At 45.3% G+C, this 17,802-nt stretch overlaps 1 protein-coding gene across 1 annotated transcript; it reads left to right on the top strand.

Annotated features, from left to right (window-relative positions):
* The first annotated feature begins 1,530 nt into the window (after positions 1-1,530).
* CISD1 (CDGSH iron sulfur domain 1) lies at positions 1,531-16,020 on the top strand. The gene is made up of 3 exons (XM_075717602.1): positions 1,531-1,573; positions 7,615-7,820; positions 13,936-16,020. The coding sequence occupies exons 1-3, from the start codon at positions 1,543-1,545 to the stop codon at positions 14,023-14,025; spliced, it is 327 nt and encodes a 108-aa protein (XP_075573717.1). The 5' UTR covers positions 1,531-1,542; the 3' UTR covers positions 14,026-16,020.
* The last annotated feature ends 1,782 nt before the right edge of the window (positions 16,021-17,802 follow it).

Below are 17,802 nucleotides of genomic sequence, written 5' to 3'. Positions count from 1 at the left end.
TGACCACCCTTTCCGTAAAGAAATTTTTCCTAATTTCCAACCTAAACCTCCCCTGGCGCAGCTTGAGCCCATTTCTTCTCGTCCTATCGCTAACTACTTGGGAGAAGAGCCCAACACCCCCCTCCCTGCCCCCTCCTGTCAGGAGCTGTAGAGAGCGATGAGGTCTCCCCTCAGCCTCCTCTTCTCCAGGCTGAACACCCCCAGCTCCCTCAGCCGCTCCCCACCAGCCCTGTGCTCCAGACCCTTCCCCAGCTCCGTTGCCCTTCTCTGGACACGCTCCAGCACCCCAATGTCCTTCTTGTGCTGAGGGGCCCAAAACTGGACACAGCATTCCAGGTGCGGCCTCACCAGCGCCGAGCACAGGGGCACAATCACCTCCCTGCTCCTGCTGGCCACACTATCCCTGACACAAGCCAGGATGCTGTTGGCCTTCTTGGCCACCTGGGCACACTGCTGGCTCATGTTCAGCCGCTGTCGACCAACACCCCCAGGTCCTTTTCGGCCGGGCAGCTTCCCAGCCACTCTTCCCCAAGCCTGTAGCGCTGCATGGGGTTGTTGTGCCCCAAGTGCAGGACCCGGCACTTGGCCTTGTTAAACCTCATACAGTTGGCCATGGCCCATGGGTCCAGCCTGGCCAGGTCCCTCTGCAGGGCCTTCTCGCCCTCAAGATCAATCAGGCATAGGACTCTGATCATAGAATCATAGAATCATAGAATCATAGAATTGTTTAGGTTGGAAAAGCCCTTTAAGATCATCCAGTCCAACCATTAACCTACACTACCAAGTCTACTCTAAGCCAATCAAAGGTAGACTAGACTGAACCATGTCCCCAAGTGCCACCTCTGCCCGTTTTTTGAACACTTCCAGGGATGGGGACTCCCCCACCTCTCTGGGCAGCCTGTTCCAATGCTTGACCACCCTTTCCGTAAAGAAATTTTTCCTAATTTCCAACCTAAACCTCCCCTGGCGCAGCTTGAGCCCATTTCCTCTCGTCCTATCGCTAACTACTTGGGAGAAGAGCCCAACAGCCCCCTCACTACACCCTCCTTTCAGGTAGTTGTAGAGAGCGATCAGGTCTCCCCTCAGCCTCCTCTTCTCCAGAATAAACAACCCCAATTGTGATAAACAACCCCAAAGTGTGATAACACTTTTTTTTTTTTCTTTTTTAAGTAAAGACTAGTAGTTCTCATGTCAGCACCCGAGTTTGTGAGGCTTCAGGCAGCTGTCGCCCACAGGGATCCCTCTCCAGCTCATCTCCCCGCAAGCTCAGGGCAGCGGGCTCACACGGCAGGACATTCCAAGCCGTTTGCCCGAGCCGCAGTAACTCAAGGCACTCGACAGCGCTGCCAGCAGAGGATAAGCGCCAGGCCACGCCAAGCCGGTGCCCCCTCAGACGCCCACCACCCGTTTTACGCTCACAGCGGCCTGGGGGCCTCCTTGGCCCTCAAGGGAGGGTGTCTTGGCCGGGAGCTCTTTAAGAGGCGGGCCCGGCCGCCATCTTGTGGGCGGCCTGCGGCGCGTGCCCTCAGCCGAGCGGGAGCCATGGGGCCGGGGCCGAACGCCGCCGTGCGGGGTAGGGGCGCGCGCGGCGGCGGCGGCGGCGGGAAGGGGGTGGCCGCGCGCAGCCGGTGGAGCGGGGCGGGCAGGTTGAGGCGCGGGGGGGGGCGCGCGCATCCCGGTTTTCGCGCCGCCCGCTCTTCGCGCCCCCCCCCCCCCCCCCCCCCCCCGCAGGACCCCCGGCGACAAAATGGCGGCGTGGCCGAAGGGGTGGGTGCGTACTTCCCCCCCCTCCGCGGGCTGTGAGGGCTCCCCCGGCCCCGGCCCGCCCCGGGAGCGTCGAGCTCCGCGCCAGGCCCTCACGTCCGCTTCGCCCCTCGGAGCCGGCTCCGGCTATTCGTGAGGGGGGGGGCAGCCCGTTTCAGGCACCCCCGTTTTATTTCTGCTTTTCCCCCTGTCGCTCCTCTGGCGGGCTTTGCCTTTATGCAGGCCCCGCGGTTTATGCGAAGCCAGCGGGTGTAGATTTCATGAAAAGCTGTAAATTTCTGGGGTTTTACCTTATTTTCCAAGCCCGGTGCTGTACAATAGGGATGGCAGTGATGCTTGGGCTGTGTAGTGATTGACCTAAGTCAGGCCTGAAGTAGCGTCGTGCGGTTTAAATGCTGTTGGGCAACCGGGCAGAATGCAGAAAGGGTTGGGATGGATGGAGGATAGCGTGGAGAGCTGAATTAATCAAGTTTCCTCTAAAAAACGAGCTTTATCTGCGTGGCTGTGGTTTCTGGTTGCAAAGCTGTTCATGGTTTTAAGTGTTCAAAAAACGGGTAGATGTGGCACTTGGGGACATGGTTTTAGTCTAGTCTACCCTTGATTGGTTTAGAGAGGACTTGGTAGTGTAGGTTAATGGTTGGACTGGGTGATCTTAAAGGTCTTTTCCAACCTAAACGATTCTGTGATTCTATGGTTTATGCCCTTAAGTCAGTAGGCTCCATCCACATGGATTTTTTTTTTTTTTTTTTTTTTGGGTATGCTGGTGGTACAGAGGATGTTGGCAAAGGCCTTGCTATAGTCTAAAATGGGCTATAGTGATGGAAGGCTGTGTTTATTAAAATAATCCAACCAAAGCCCTTGAGGATGGCTTGATAATAGCTTGCAGCCAAGTTGCATTCCCAGCAGCCGCTTACTGTCATTTATAAGCTTGCAAGAATTAGAATGGTTCCTATACGCTAGGAATTGAGAAGAAAATTTAAGTTTGTGGGGGAGGGAGAAGAACATGCTCCTAATCAAACTGAAAATATCCTCCTTATCCCAGGAAAGCAGTCAGAGCAGTCTGGGTGGTGCTTTGTGTAGGAGCTGGCGGCATATGGTTAATGTGATTTCTGTCAAGGTTAAACTTGATCGGCACCCGGCGACTGGCAGGTCACAGCTCTGTCTTTAGCTTGCCTGTGTCTCAAGCTGATGAATTTTGGAAATCACACTAATGCCTTATTCTCCACCGAAAACTAGCCACCTGAAACTTGCCATATTTTTGTGGGATTTAATTCCTGCTGGTAATTGGAGAGTTAATTGCTTCTGTGTGTATTGGTGCGCATACGTACGGAAAGGTTACCCTTTGGAAGGCAGTGAATAGCACAGCCCGTGCTTTTTGTGGTGAGTAACGTGATTGTTTGCAGATGTGACCCCACACTGGCCACAGATCTGATCACGGTGACTTGTCTTTTGCTGTTAATTGGCCGGATCCAACAATCTTTCTCCCTGAGGTGGCCTCTTTACCTTAAGGTTTCAGTTAAACGAAGCCTGTTGGTCATAATCCCATTTCTTTATGGATGTTGTGAAGTGACAGAAGTGGCTTTATCTGCTTGACTGGTTGGCTTTTACTACTAGGTTTTCTGTGCAGCCAGTTAACTCCTCAGTTGACTCCTCAGTAAGCAAGTGCCACGTCTTTCTCCGAGCATGATTTGCAGAAAGGTGGCCTTTTGTTGTGGGCAGTTAACTGGACTGTCATAAACAACTCTTGGACAGTAATAGCCTCTTCGTTGGCAGCAAAAGGAGAAGGACAGTGCTTGAAAGTTATAAGCACTTCTGAAGACAAAAAACACTGATTTTCCTCTGGAGTTACGACTCTGTAGCTGGCTTTCAAATAACGTGAACATTTTTTAAGCAGCAAAGGTACCCTGAAAATTGTCCCTTAGGACTGTCTTGGACTAACCTTGTAGGGGTGCGGCTATCCCCGCTGTTGTTGCCGGTTCCTGTAAAGTAAATCAATATGTGTTGTAACGAGGATCACGTACTCCCGGTGGAGCCAAGACCGTCTCGGTCTCTTCATGCGCTTGTCGGTGCAGATGGTAAATGCGTGTTCTTCCTGAAGATAAAATCTGTCTGAGCTCTCTGGTAGATCCTAAAAGTACCTCTGTAGCCTAGATCTAGAAATATCCAGAGCAATTTTCTAGCTGTTCAGGGAGAGAAGGGGAGAGAAACTTTGTGATCCAAATCTCTTGTTCATTAGGATATGTCCAAAGAATATGGAAGAAAATAAATTCCCACCATTGGCTTGTTGCTGTTTTCATCTTCTGATTTTTTTGTTTGTGTGTTTACTTCTGTGCTCTGCCTGTTCTCCTGGGGTTTCATTCTTTGGACTTCTGTTTCCTTCTTTCCATCTCTCTTTTTCCTTCCCTTCTCTCCTTTGTGTGTTAATTTTTCTGGCGTTTTAGCCAAACCTTTTCCATTGTTTAGTGCTTACAACATTGAAACAATTCTTTTGCTGCGTTTCAGGGGTCTGTAGTGTCTTGTCCTGTAGTGACTTGTAACATTATGTTTTGGTATTATACCAGAACTGGGATTTGTTTAATAATCATGCAAAAGTTGCTCTTAGTGTTTTTATTTTAAAAAGAAATAAAAAACCTTGGCATTCCATGTCAGCATCACTGTTTACAGATGCCTCTTCAAGTAATACGTGCATGACCTTAAGAGTTTGGCAGTGCACTGTTGAATTGGCACCAGAGGCCTCTTGAAACAGAGCTTAAAGTATTTAAAAACTTCGGAAAAGTGTTTTCCTTTCAGGTGCAGTTTTATGGTTAACTTAGTTTGAAAGATGAAATAGGCATTCCTGCTCTTCCAAATCTGTTTGTGAAACAAAACAACAGTTGACAACAAAACTTACTAGCTGAGAGAGTCTGCGTTTGTTTAAGATCAAATAGCTTTCATGAATTTACATGATGTTTATTAAGGCAGTGCTGAAATTTAAAGAATAGGATGCTTTAAATGTTTGGATTTCTTGCATTGCCGGTTGATACCATTGTCTACCCTGATACAGCTCCAGAAAAGTGATGGAAAAAACCTCATACAGTAAAAAAAGACACTATGATCTATTATAAGGGGAAAAAAAAAATATTAAGCCGTTTGTAGGTATACAATCTGCCTGCGTGTGTAATAGATGAATCTGGCCCTCGGGAGAAGGAGAGGGTCATTGAAATAGGAGATGACAATTACTTTAAATTAATGCTCTCTGCTGCTTGAGCTGGATGTGCTGTGCATGCTTATGTGGTAGGTGGCCCAAGGGATGGTCAGGGGGATCTGGGTTAGCTGCAGACATGCAGAACAGCTCTTCTGAGCATGCTGCAAGGCTGCTAAATTTTAGTACAGACTTCCCTGCTCATGCTGCGAGTTGTAGGAGTATTTTTATCGTCCGAATCTTTTCCTCTGCTGGTTTGTTAAGCTGACCTGGACTTTTGGATAGGTGCGACAGAAGATCAGCTTCCTTAAGGTGCAGCACCCTAAAGGGTGGTTCAGTTATAGGAATCGACCTTGGTCTTCATTAAAGTCACTCTTTCCCCTTCGTTTCCTTAATGGAATGGATACAGTTTATCACTGTCCCCTCATCAGTTATTTAAAAACATTAGTTAAGGTTTGCTCTGTTGGCAATGCATCAGCTAGCAGCTCGTGCAACCTTTGCAACTGCTGCTTTTCTGAAATCCCCAGTACGGGCACTCGCTCTGTTTTGCCTGGCGCTGTTGGCGGCTGCCAGGAATCGCTTTAAACTTGTCAGCCCCAGCTTGTCCCTGCGCTGGCTGGGTGCCTCTTCCCTTGCCACAGCCCCGCTCCTCGTGGGAAAACCTGCTCAGGCGAGAAGGAGAAAGGGTGCTGCAGACTCTGCGGTGGCTTTCCTTGGAAGAACCTGCTGCCTCTGATTTAAGCTGTGGCTGCTCTTCGGATTAGTTTGGGCTGTTTTGCGAAATTAAAGCAGATTTTTGTAGAATCCCTTCTTTAATTTCACCTCCTCACTTCTTTACCCTGTTAGAATTAATGTATTACTCTGGTTAGTTTGTAATGGGGAGATAAAGAGGTGAGAACTCACTGGATGGATAGAAAACACTGAATTTGCAATATGCTCTCTGGGGCTTTTATTGTTGTAGGGAGTTTGGGAGCAGGGAAACATGCCCTAAATTCTTTGATGTTAAAGGTGGTTTTCTGTATCTTAATATCACCCTGTTGTTACAGGGAGGGTTTGTCACGCATTTCCAGGGGAGGTCTCGGCGTACATTGGTCTCTTCTGCTTCATTTACTGAGAAAATGAACTCTGAAGGATTTTTGCATCTTTTATTCGTTTAGTAAGACTCTAAAGGAGTGCTTGCCTTCCCTGATCTTACAGGGCTGCAGACATTGTACAAATGTTTGCCTGATTCCACGTATCGCTACATCCAGATCCTTGTAGATCAGCATGGTGTATGTGAGCTTGCGCAATGTTTTAGCTGAGGAAAGGCCTCAAGGTATGGATTTTGGGAAAGGCCTCAAAGTATGGATTTTGGAAAAGGCTGTGAGGGCAGAAAGCCTTCGGGATGCTTTTAGCGCAAGCTCACAGTGGCAATACAGCAAGTCAGTTAGCTGTAGAAAGTAGCAAGAACTAACAAAGGCTTTTTGTTTCTTCTTATCCTTTGGAGTTAATGTAGTAAGGTCTCTTGCCCCAAAGATGCTATGTGGCTTGGCATCTTTCAAATCCAATGCAGACATTAAAGGGCAAGATAGAAATTCCCAGCTGGAGACTGTTTTAGTATTCTTAAGTTATATAAATGTGCTAAAACTTAAATTCCTGCTTGATTTACTTGTCTGTGGAGTCAGCCGAACTCTGTATGTACATGTTAGGAGTACATGTGTGAGTAGGAGTGGTGGATAAAAAAGCAAAAAAGGAGCAGCTGCCTGCGGCTCTGAGAGAAACGGACGGGGCTGTTGGCCACAACCAGAACCTTAGGGCCAAAGTCCAGCATATTTTCATGAGGCAGAGAGGAAATAATAGAGGCACAAAAAAGTAGGAAAGCTCCTTGCAGAAAAGGAAATTGTACAAAGTGAGCAAGACTGCAAAGATTTTAGAGATATTGGGGGGGGGGGGAGGGTGGGGAGCGGTGAGGATGGGAGGTGGTAGAAAGAGGATTTTTTTAATGGAAGTTGTCTTTCACAGAGTCAGGACCTAATCCAGTTAAAATAAACTCGTGCTATTATTCTTAAATATAATCTTTTTGGATCCATATTCTTTCCTGTACAGCACAGTAGGGATTTAATCTAAGCTGGCTTTTGTTACTCTTCTGAAGTGGTAGTATATTAAATAATTTCCCCATTGCAACATTTTTAGTTGCAAGATGATATTAAAAGCTACTCAGTACCCATACCACGGGGGGATCCTGCTAGGGTTGTTGATGCTGAGTAATCTTCTTTAGTGACTTTCCTGCAACTGAAACAAAACCCAGGTTTTTTTGCTGCTATAGGGTGTACTTATAGCTGGTTTAGTATGCTAAACTTGGAAACACTATACTACTGATGTTGGTATCACAGGTTCCCAAATCAAAGGTTAAAAAAACCGCACCCAAACCCTGCCAGGTTAATCCTTGCCCTTGTGTAGAAGGGATTGGGGTGAAGGAGAACTCTGACTAGGAGAAAGTAGATTAACTAGGTGAATGTCAAAAGAATATATTCTTCTAAAGTGCTGTGTTACCACTACAGAACAAAAAGGTCTGTTGGAAAGCGGAGGTGTTGCCACAAGCATGAAGACATTTACTACTGAGTACTTTTAATGGAATGTTGTGGTCAAAAAGTGAGAGTCTTTTTTTTTTTCCTTCTCTTTTATTCTAGTTGAATGGATTGCTGCAGTCTCCTTAGCTGCTGGAGCAGCTGCTGTTGGGTATCTAGCTTACAAAAAATTTCTCTGTAAAGACAAATGCTGCAAAGCAATGGTGAATCCCCATATCCAGAAGGATAACCCCAAGGTAGTCCATGCATTTGATATGGAAGATCTGGGAGACAAGGCTGTGTACTGTCGTTGCTGGAGATCTAAGAAGGTAAGAGAAGAATAAATGGTCCCATTTCCTTCGTGTGCATGCATCTTTCAACAAAACTATTTTCAAACTGCTTTATTTAGAGGAAACTAACTTCACCTAAACTATCCTGCAGTGAGATGTAGGAGTATTTTAATCCATAAAACTATGTAGATTTGTGCTGTCACTCAGAGTGAAGCCTGCAGATCAGTGCTAATAGTGGACAAAATGTTTCTGTAGCTCTGAAGAAGCAGATCCTGAAAGGAGAGCCGCTGTATGGAGCAGTCACAGTCATGAACAACAGATGCCATTTTGTGCGCTGCCTTTGGTAATACGGAGGTCTACACAAAACTACTGGCCTGTTGGCAGCAGGAGCTCAGGAACCACAGTCTGAGAGGACCTTAAAACACCTTTTACTGAAGGAAGTTGGAAGCCTACTCAGTCAGAAAGTACCTTGCTACTACTTCATGGTGTTAATAACACATATCCATTAAGAAGTCTCTTGGTATACTAGAGCTGGTGTCAAATTGTCGCTTGCAATGTCTGAGCCCATCGTTAAATCTTGTAGACAGTGTGAGTGCAGAATGCTTTTTGGAAGAGCGTGTCTCGTGCAGATGGTGATACGGTGATACTGCTGTTCTATCCTGAATTTATTGTTGTAGTACCACTGCGTACTGTAGATAACTACCCTTTGCCATGTCAATGAGTACAGCGGTGAATTGTTTCCAGTGGCGATGGAGGTAATCTAAAAAGAAGTAATTGTGGTTAAAAGCTTTTGAAGAATCTAGACAGATGGACTTAATGCATTTGTTCCTCAGCAACTCAAAACAGTTATACGGGTAATCCTGCAGTAAAGCCAGTGAAATCACGGTGGCATACTTTAAGCCTCTGTTTCTGAGCAATTAAGAGTCTGACCGAGGCACTGGTCCAACTTACTTCCATATGAAGTTGGTTTGTCTCAATTGCCTAAAATTAGTGGTACCTGCATGATACCTAGCCTTTCAAAAACACTAAGATCAGATTTAAATCTGAGGTAGAGATGTGTGACATTTGATGTAGCTGAGATCCGTATAATTTATCTGTAGTGGTAGTTCTGGGATCTGTAATGAGGGAAAGCAGATTGCATGAGCAGTCCTTTCCATTTACCACTGGCACACTTTTAAAAGCTTTTTTAGAAGTCAAGGTGCTAATGTGTGGAGACTGAAATATAATACAGACTTTCAAAGCGAGATATCTGAGGCCAACAGCCTTGAAACCTAGCTATCTCTCCACCAGTGAACTGAATACTAGACTTCTCAAGCCTTAGACACAGGTCTGATCAGGCCACACTCTGCCATTTTCCAGGTACTCTTCACTTCCCATTCTTGCTGTTGTCGAATCTGACTTCATTACCTTGCAGGTGAAAATAACTCGGGAAGTTACACGTTTGTAGCTGTATTTGGTTTAACACTAAAACGCTACTGAGGATTAAACAGCATCATCACTTGATTTTGAAATAGTCCTGTGGAGACGGGCTTGTCATCTTTGCTCCGTCCGGAGTCTGAACTGAAAAACAAAATTCCTCGCCCCCGCCATTGCCACAGTGTGCTCCGTGGACTAAGTTACAGAGCATATGATTATACAATAGGGAAGTGTGTACATTTACATGCAGTGATGATGGCTGTACAACATGCAGGTATCATGCATGTGTATAGCAGCATTGCCGCTAAATGTTTGTGGTAAGTCTCAACTGACAGCCAGAGTCCAGCGTTGGAAGCTGCTGCAAGGGCTACAGCTTCAGAAAAGAAGAAGGGGGAGGAGAAAGGCTGCTCTAAGTATCTGCACTTCATTTTAATATTTAAATTTGGATTTACCTCTGGTTGCAGTAGTGCAATAGGCACCTCCTTCAGTGCTTCTGGGGGAAAAAAAAAAATCCTAACTTGAACCTTGGTATTTGTACTTTCTGCTTCCTACTCTGTTTTCTAAACAGAAATGGAAGATAGTGTCTGGTTTTAGTGGTTGTGCTGCAGCTCCTGCCAATATTCTAGCTATTGTTTGACACTACCTTTTTTGTGTGTGCCGTGGTTTACCCCAGCTGGCAACTGAGCCCCACACAGCCGCTTGCTCACTCCGGTGGGATGAGGGAAGAGAATCAGAAGAGTAAAAGTGAGAAAACTCATGGGTTGAGGTAAAGACAGTTTAATAGGTAAAGCAAAAGCTGTGCCCGCAGGCAAAGCAAAACAAGGGATTCATTCCCTACTTCCCATGGGCAGACGGGTGTTCAGCCATCCCCAGGAAAGCAGGGTCCATCACGCGTAACGGTGACTTGGCAAGACAAAATGCCATCACTCCGAACGTCCCCCCCTTCCTCCTCCTTCCCCCAGCTCTACATGTCGAGCCTGGCGCCATACGGTGTGGGATGTCCCTTGGGTCAGTTGGGGTTGGCCGTGTCCCCTCCCAGCTCCTGGTGCCCCCCAGCCTGCTCACTGCTGGGTGGGTGAGGAGCAGGAAAGGCCTTGACCCTGTGTCAGCACTGCTCAGCAGTGACCAAAACATCCCTGCGTTATCAAGGCTGTTGTCAGCACAAATCTAAAATGCAGCCCCGTGCTAGCTACCGTGAAGAAAATTAACTCTATCCCAGCCAAAACCAGCACAGTGTGAAATAAAAATCTTTAGTACATTTTGGCATATATTGAAGGGCTGTTGTCAGTTTAGGAATGTACTGTCCTACTGAGTTAGGGCTCTGTAATCACACACTAAAAGGAAGCAGATGGGACTACCTTATAATGAGTCCGTTATTAGAACTCTGACCTGAAATGTCCTGTAAAGGCGTTAACAAGGTCAGTGGAAAATTTTGAAGACATTTGTGGGGTTGGTTTTTTTTCTTTTTTTTTTTTTACTGATGCTTAATGAGTATTTTAACCACCATGTTGTGCTTCAAAGACTGCAGTTTCCAGTTTTGCTGCCTTCGTCTTGCCCTGATCAGTTGACCTTGCATGGTGGGTAGCATGATCTTTAAGATGGTGTGTGTGCCTCTTATGTTCAGTTATTGCCAAGCAGTAATAAAATACAGAGACATTCTTCATCATTCTCACATGCTTGTCATCTTTTTGGAAGTAGTTAGCTAGCATTACCTGTTTCTTACAGTTCTCAAACGAAGATCCTGTTAAAATTTGTAAGATAAATGTTTATATGATGGGAAAATGGTAGAATGCGTGTGCTTCCAATGCAGGAAATTACAATTACTTCAAAAGCAATAAGTACCCACTGTGGTTTTGTTAAATAAGTGGCGTATGGGGATCTCTATTCCATTACAGGTTAGAAGAAATGTCCTTTTGTATGATTATGTGAGCACTTCTTATGAGATTTAGCCTCATCCGAGGCATCAGGCTGTTAATAGAACCATAGGATATTTCTGTGTGTACTGATGATGCACATGCACTACAGCTGGCTTTGCATGGTGTCCCTCCTGTGCGGGGAATAACAGAACAGCTGGACTACACCTGGGTGTTTTGGAGTATCTCTTAAAAAAGGAGCAAGATTATTTTCAGTTGGGTTTTTTTTGTTTTGTTTTTTTTTTTTCTGAAATAGTATACTTCAAAGGCTTTTTTTGGTTGTTTGTGCTGGCCAAAGTCTTCATGGAGTGCATGTGTTTAAAAAAACCACGAGGTATCTTCAAATGTCTGTCTTTGGATGTAATTATCTGTTAAAGCAGGTGGTAGGTAGTTCTTTACATGGCCCTTTCCTATTCAGTGTTGTGCTCTGCAGGCACTTCATAGCACTGCTTGTCCAGTTTTGTGGAAAAGAAAACAAGTGTTCAAATTTACCAGTGTAGAGGCAAGAGTTTTGTCTTAAAACCAACCTGTAATTAGTCTAAAGTTAGAACACTGGTTTTCTTACCCTTCTGCATTTTTAAGTATGTGAGCTGGGAGGAAAAAGATTAATTCACTTTCTTTTGCAATGACCTGCCACCTCTGTGTCTTTCAGAGAAGTATTAGTCCCCCAGGCTGTGGGTCAAGGAATACTGCTGCAGAACATGGGAAGAAATAGCAGTAGAGAATCTAAACCTGTTCATTGTCAAGGGAGATATGCTGAGCTGTCCAGATCGCTGCACAATTCCCTCAGGGTTTGAGGTTTGGCCGCTATTGCTAGCCTGCTGTGTCTGAACATGTATGTTCAGATGCATGAACATGTTGTGTCAGGCCCAGGATCCATCTACTTAGTATCTGGCCTTCAAGGTGACCAAGTAGGTGCTTTGGAAAAGTGGTGGTGGGGTTTTTTTTTTCCTCCTGAGAAGTTCAAGTCTGGTGTCCCAGCCTCTGGGAGCCAGTGGTTCTGAGACCAGCTGACGCAGAGGATGAATTCAGAGCAGTCAGAATTGGTAGCTGTTAAAGATGTCTCGATGCTATCTGGAGAGCTATGAATCCCACCATCTTTGTGATGATGTGGCCATAGCTGGACCTTGGGATTGCTTCCTTGGGGCATGCGAGATGTTGATGACTGATGGGAGCTGGGTCGACACTTCTGTGAAGACCAGTGGACGGGGGTGTTGCAGGGAAAAACAGCTGCCCCAGGAACATCTGGGTTGGAAGCTGGTCAGTGTCCCATGAACATACGTTCTTGTTTCCTCACATTTTTCCCAAGTATCTGTCAGTACCTACTCATTGAGTCACAAATGTCTGATGTGATGATGAAGTTCCTGCATGAATCAGCTTACGTGAGTATTCTCTGAATTCAGGGTTTCTTTATTTGGAAATGTCACTTGCCATTTATAGTGTGGGTTTTGACATTTTGTAACTGTGGAAAACAAAAAAATCCCCACCTCACCTCTCTTCCCCCCGCCCCAACATGCTACCCTGCAGGACATGTGGGTTTAATTTTAGACCTCTGGGAATTTTTTGTTTTTGCAAGTATATGGTCTTCATTATATTGTTTTTGTGCACTACTTTGAAATCTTTTATTCTAACTAAGCATGGGTGATAGGGTGTTAATTTTTTTCAAGGCCTGTGACTGAGGCATGAACATCAGGCTCAGTCGAGTGTCGAAGACTCTTTGATTGGGACTGTACTGCGAGGGAATATTGCTGTTGCAGAGGCAACAGCTCAGTAATGCCCAACTTTGATTGGCGTTGCTTCTAAGCAAACAAAATAGTAACTGGATGCAAAATACCGGTGGGTGATGTCTGCGATCATTTCCAGAGTTTCCTCTGGAGGAGGCATAGCCCTGAAAACACATCCTTGAGGAGCGATGGGATCTAACCTCACTCTTGTTCCTTCACAGAATGTCTTTTGGCTCTTGCACGTGACAAGAGCTGCCCAGGAGCAGCGTGGTTGTGACCGGTCTGGGACCTGGGCAGTTACAGCTGGCTGAAGGAGGCCCCGTGGGTCTTGCTCTGACCAGGCTGTTCTAGCAGGTTTTTTTTTTTTTATGGAACAAACATTTCTTCAAATGACTTCCTCAGTGCTACCCTTAAAACCTCCTGGTGGATAGCCATGTCAGTTGGAAGTGCAGTTTATTTCCATTAACAGGTCCAAATCCTAATGTTGAAGCCAGCTTGCGCAAAGGGACCTTTGTGTCGATGAGATAAGCTAGCTGTGTCGGGACGAAGCAAAGGCAGCTTGCCACTCTAGCTGTCTGGAGGCAGGACTGACATGCAGGTGTCTCTCTTAAATAAGAAATGAGCTAGGGAAACTGTCCTTTTTCTCATCACATGCTACAGAAAACGAGGAAAAAAAAGTCAGCAAAGGATCTCCTCCTGTTTCTCTTCCTCACCCCACTTACTTTCTGTAACTGCACTCAACTCTGGCTGTTGCCTGGGAAAACAGAGCGTGGGGCAAGGTTGAGAGCAAGATACTCCAGGTGGGTTAGTACTCAAGGTCAGCACGGGCTGCATTTTCCTCATGCTGGCCTGTGGCAGGAACATCAAATAGAGTGGAGCCGAGTTGCTGCTTTTTCTTAACAAGCCTCTTGTCCATTCTGCGCTCGCATGGACAAAACCAGTGTTCGGCCAAAATTCAGGGAGAGCTGAGGTGCCAGCACGAAAGTTATGTTCTGCGGTCACGGTGGGTTTAATGAGAAGACGTTCTAATGAACTTTCAACCTAGGTTCTTAATTCTGACTCTGGATGTACTTTAGATGTGTTTATTCTTTCTCTTTTCAGTTCCCGCTGTGTGATGGCTCTCACACTAAGCACAACGAGGAAACTGGGGACAACGTTGGGCCTCTGATCATCAAGAGGAAGGAGGCATAGAGTGGACAGTAGAAGCTACAAAATGAATGTCTGACAAATCCTCTGCTCAGTTGTAATTGGGGGAAAAACCACAAATTCTTTGTCATGTCACTGAAGACTTCCCAGTGTAGTAGATACATCAGGCTTCAGCATGTGTATTTTCTCTGGTGCTTGTCTTGTTTTAATCACTACAATGCATAATTTACTAAATAGTCATGGTTTAAATTTTTTGTCCTGTAAAGTGTGTGTACCTTCTCATTGAGTATGAAACGAAAATGACGCACAGAATGTACTTCATCAGAAAATAGGTATTAAATTATTTTCAAATACATGTGTACTAGTCTGAGGCTATTCAGTAGAAAGTGTGTTCAAAATGTAGATCTTAAAATTCTGGAGAGGTTCTAAAGTCACAGGTCTGGATAGATTTCTGTGTAAAAGGCAGCGTCAGGAAAGAAATAGTGCCAAACTGCGGCTTAACCTCTGATTATGCTGCATTTTCTGCAGGTGTCACGTTTGGCCCTTTTCACTACTGTTCTGTGTGGCTTCTGTTAAAAACCCCAAATTTAAAACAGCAAACTATGAACAGACAAAAGATGGGGCTAAAGGGCAACTTTACCTTTGATTTCACAGCTGTGTTGAAACTTGACCCTACTGCCATATGGTATCACGAACATACTGCCGGAACTGCAGACCTGTATTTAGAGTAGGATTAGGAAGATGGTCTCTGTGAGAGCTTTCTTAATCGACAAGCGGAACGATACGAAGTGCTGGGAGTGACGGGCAGAGGGTGGCAGGGTTGTCTTTGCTGCTAGAAAGCCTTAGTTTCACTTGCCATCTCGAGCGGTGAAGCTAACTTCCCCAGACCACAGGACACTTCGGTGGGGGAGGCTGTGCTGATTTATTGCAGAAGCTAAAATAAAAACGAAAACCCCACCCATCATTACTGCCTGCTTCATCATTGCTCTGGCTGGTTCCGGAGGACTCTTCCCGCTGCGGAGGGAGGAGGCACACCTTTCTTACTAAGTGGCCTTAGGCTCTATGTGTCTTAAATTAACTCCTGCCTCCCTGGGCTAACTTAATGTGGTTCAGCTAATTTTACCAAAAGAACTGACATGGACAAGGAAAGGCTTGGGTGAGAGCTAGAAGCAAGGGGGAAAGGAAGGATGAGACAAGGAGAGTTCTTATCCTCCTTTTGTATGGCACTTGTCTGCCTCGCCTGACACGGTTGCATTAACAGCTATCGTGTCAGTTTCCGTAAATTAAATAGCTTTCATTTATTAACATGCAAATGACTACAAAGCAAAACCCAAAGAGTGGGGTGGTGGAGGGCAGTTTTGTATTAAACCTGGTCCGTTACTCTGATTGCAGCCTGCGTAAGATTGAGCTCTCGATGTCCTGGGACAGAGAGACTACCTCAGGGCTAGAGGAAAGGCCTTTTTGAGATGCTGACATTTTAACCTGGACCCTTAAGGATTCTTCCGGATGATTGGGGCAGTAGAGGTTTTATTTAATTTTTTTTTTTTTTTTTTTAAGGGTGTGGTAGGTATGAGCGGTTAAGATGGAAGAAAACGTTTGGCGTATCCTCTGCATGAGACTTTCAGAGGCTGAGGTCTTAGCTGACGGGTCTGAACTTCGGCAGAAGGCACCAAAAGTAGAGAAGGTGGCACAGAGGTAGAGAAAGAGGGGTTGCAGGTGGGGTGCTGTGGTGGGGGCAACTGCAGTCTGAGGGAGACCTCTGCTTGTAAGAAGTTGCAGTCAAATACACTTAGCTTCTATTGTTTCTTCCTGTCTTGACTGTAAAGGTACTTGATATTTTTTACTTGGCCGAGTACTGATGCATATGGAAAGTTGTTTTAAACCTTAAATTATCAAATACATGGCTTTTATCCAAAACAAAGTTATTTCTGTATTACTAGAACATGACACTGGGTATTTCTGTATTTTTTTTGTCAAATACACATTTGAGCTCATCTTAATCTCGAGGTTGTAATGTTTGTGTTATCTCACAGGTGTGCTTTTTCTTTCAAGGGAGAGTTACACTGTGAGTAGCGCTGTATGCCGATGCTGCTGTGTTAAACCTGTGTTTGGGTTGGGTTTTCCTTCTGAGACTTCTTTTCCTGTTAGCAGCAAAGCCTGGCTGCTCTTGACGGAATAAAAGTTCACTGAAAACCACATTAATGTTCTGAGAGATGAAGTCCTGAAGTTTCAGATGAGTCTGCTGAGTCATAAAACTATTTCCTGGAGTTTGCCAATATAAAACATTTCCTGGGGTTTGGGTGTCAGGGAAGTGGGCTCCGTGAGAAGTTTTTGTTCCTGGGAAGCAAAGATGCAGGAGCTGAGTCTTTGCTGATGTACATCCTGGTCAGTTTGTTTTGGAGAAGTGTCACATTTATGAATGTTGACACGAAGTGGTTAAATTTTATCTTGATGCACATACAATTTTCTGTGCTGTACCTAAAAGTTCCTGTTACTCATGTATGTGAGCTGTTTGAATGCGATAATGAAGAGAGACTTGAATTTGAGTAAACAAACTTGCCAGCAGTCTTGATGAGCATCACAGAGAACACTTCATTTTATTTTTTTCCTTAGTGCCATAATAGGTTATCAGGTTCTGATAGTCCGAGTGCTTGCCTGCTCCGGTGTTTTCCGAAATCTCTGTTCTTTAGTGCTTTCCTCAAATAATCTCTAGAATATGAAGTGGTTAGATCTTTGCCAAGTTTTCAACCATAAATTCTTCTGCAAATGTGCAATTTTCATATCGCATTGAAACTCCTACATGAAAATGTGGTACAAATCCTTCCTATTAAAGCAGTGAAGGATTCCTGTCCCAGCGTGAACCCGTATCCTGTTCTACATTGTTATTTTTCAACGTGGAAGTGTTTGGAAGGTGAACAAATAAAAGTACTGACTCTGCAGTAATTCGAGTGTGACTCATCAAACTAGTCCGAATGTCAGATGTTCAAGTGCTTCTAGAATCGGTGTTCTCGAAGAGGAGGTGGCTGTAAGTTACAGGTGATTCCTGCACGTTTGATCCGAGCGCTGCTGATGTAACGGGTGATGTCAAATGGTGGAGGCCAGCGTTGCAATCGCACGCTGGGCCACCAGGAGGAAACAAACGCTGTGCAACCGATGCTCCTTGATCATAGAACCATAGAATCATCGAATCGTTTAGGTTGGAAAAGACCTTTAAGATCACCCAGTCCAACCATTAACCTACACTGCCAAGTCCACTCTAAACCAGTCAAGGGTAGACAAGTCTAAACCATGTCCCCAAGTGCCACATCTGCCCGTTTTTTGATGCGGGCAATGCTGTTCTTGCGGGGGTTTTATGCATGAGTGTATTTACATGGGTTTTTTTATTTCTTTTTCCAGCAGCATTGCTGGCTGGCTGAGCCCAGGCATCTAGAAGTGCTGCGTAAACATGTCTGGGACTAAGCAGCTTTTCGTGCGCTTTGAATCTAGGAGTTGTATCGCCAGTTCCCCGAGAGCCAGCTGCAGAGCTGACCACAGGCCTTACTAAAATTTTCACCACGTTGTTGTAGTTTGGATGTTTTTCTGGCGCCGTTGGGGTCTGTAAAACTTATTTTGCGCGGTTGCGCAGCAGTTGGAGCGGGATTTTTCTTTAAGTGTAATACAGCTAGATAAAGACATGGAAACGTGAGTCACTGCGGCATCACAGTCGCTCACTCCAATAACGGAAGAACATTTTATAACAGCAGGAAGGATAAGAACGTGGGCGTGAAATTAAACATTGGTATTGCAAAGAAGCCGCCTTGTCAGCTGGCTTCTCTTTAGCCA

The sequence above is a fragment of the Pelecanus crispus genome, chromosome 10, assembly GCF_030463565.1.
Source record: "Pelecanus crispus isolate bPelCri1 chromosome 10, bPelCri1.pri, whole genome shotgun sequence".
Lineage (NCBI taxonomy): Eukaryota > Metazoa > Chordata > Aves > Pelecaniformes > Pelecanidae > Pelecanus > Pelecanus crispus.
This window is presented reverse-complemented; position numbering and strand designations above follow the sequence as displayed.

Coding starts and splice junctions, on each gene's coding strand:
- CISD1 (XM_075717602.1), top strand. CDS start 1,543: ATGGGGCCGGGGCCGAACGCCGCCGTGCGGG. Junction 1,574..7,614: donor GCCGAACGCCGCCGTGCGGG/GTAGGGGCGCGC, acceptor CTTTTATTCTAG/TTGAATGGATTGCTGCAGTC. Junction 7,821..13,935: donor GTTGCTGGAGATCTAAGAAG/GTAAGAGAAGAA, acceptor TTCTCTTTTCAG/TTCCCGCTGTGTGATGGCTC.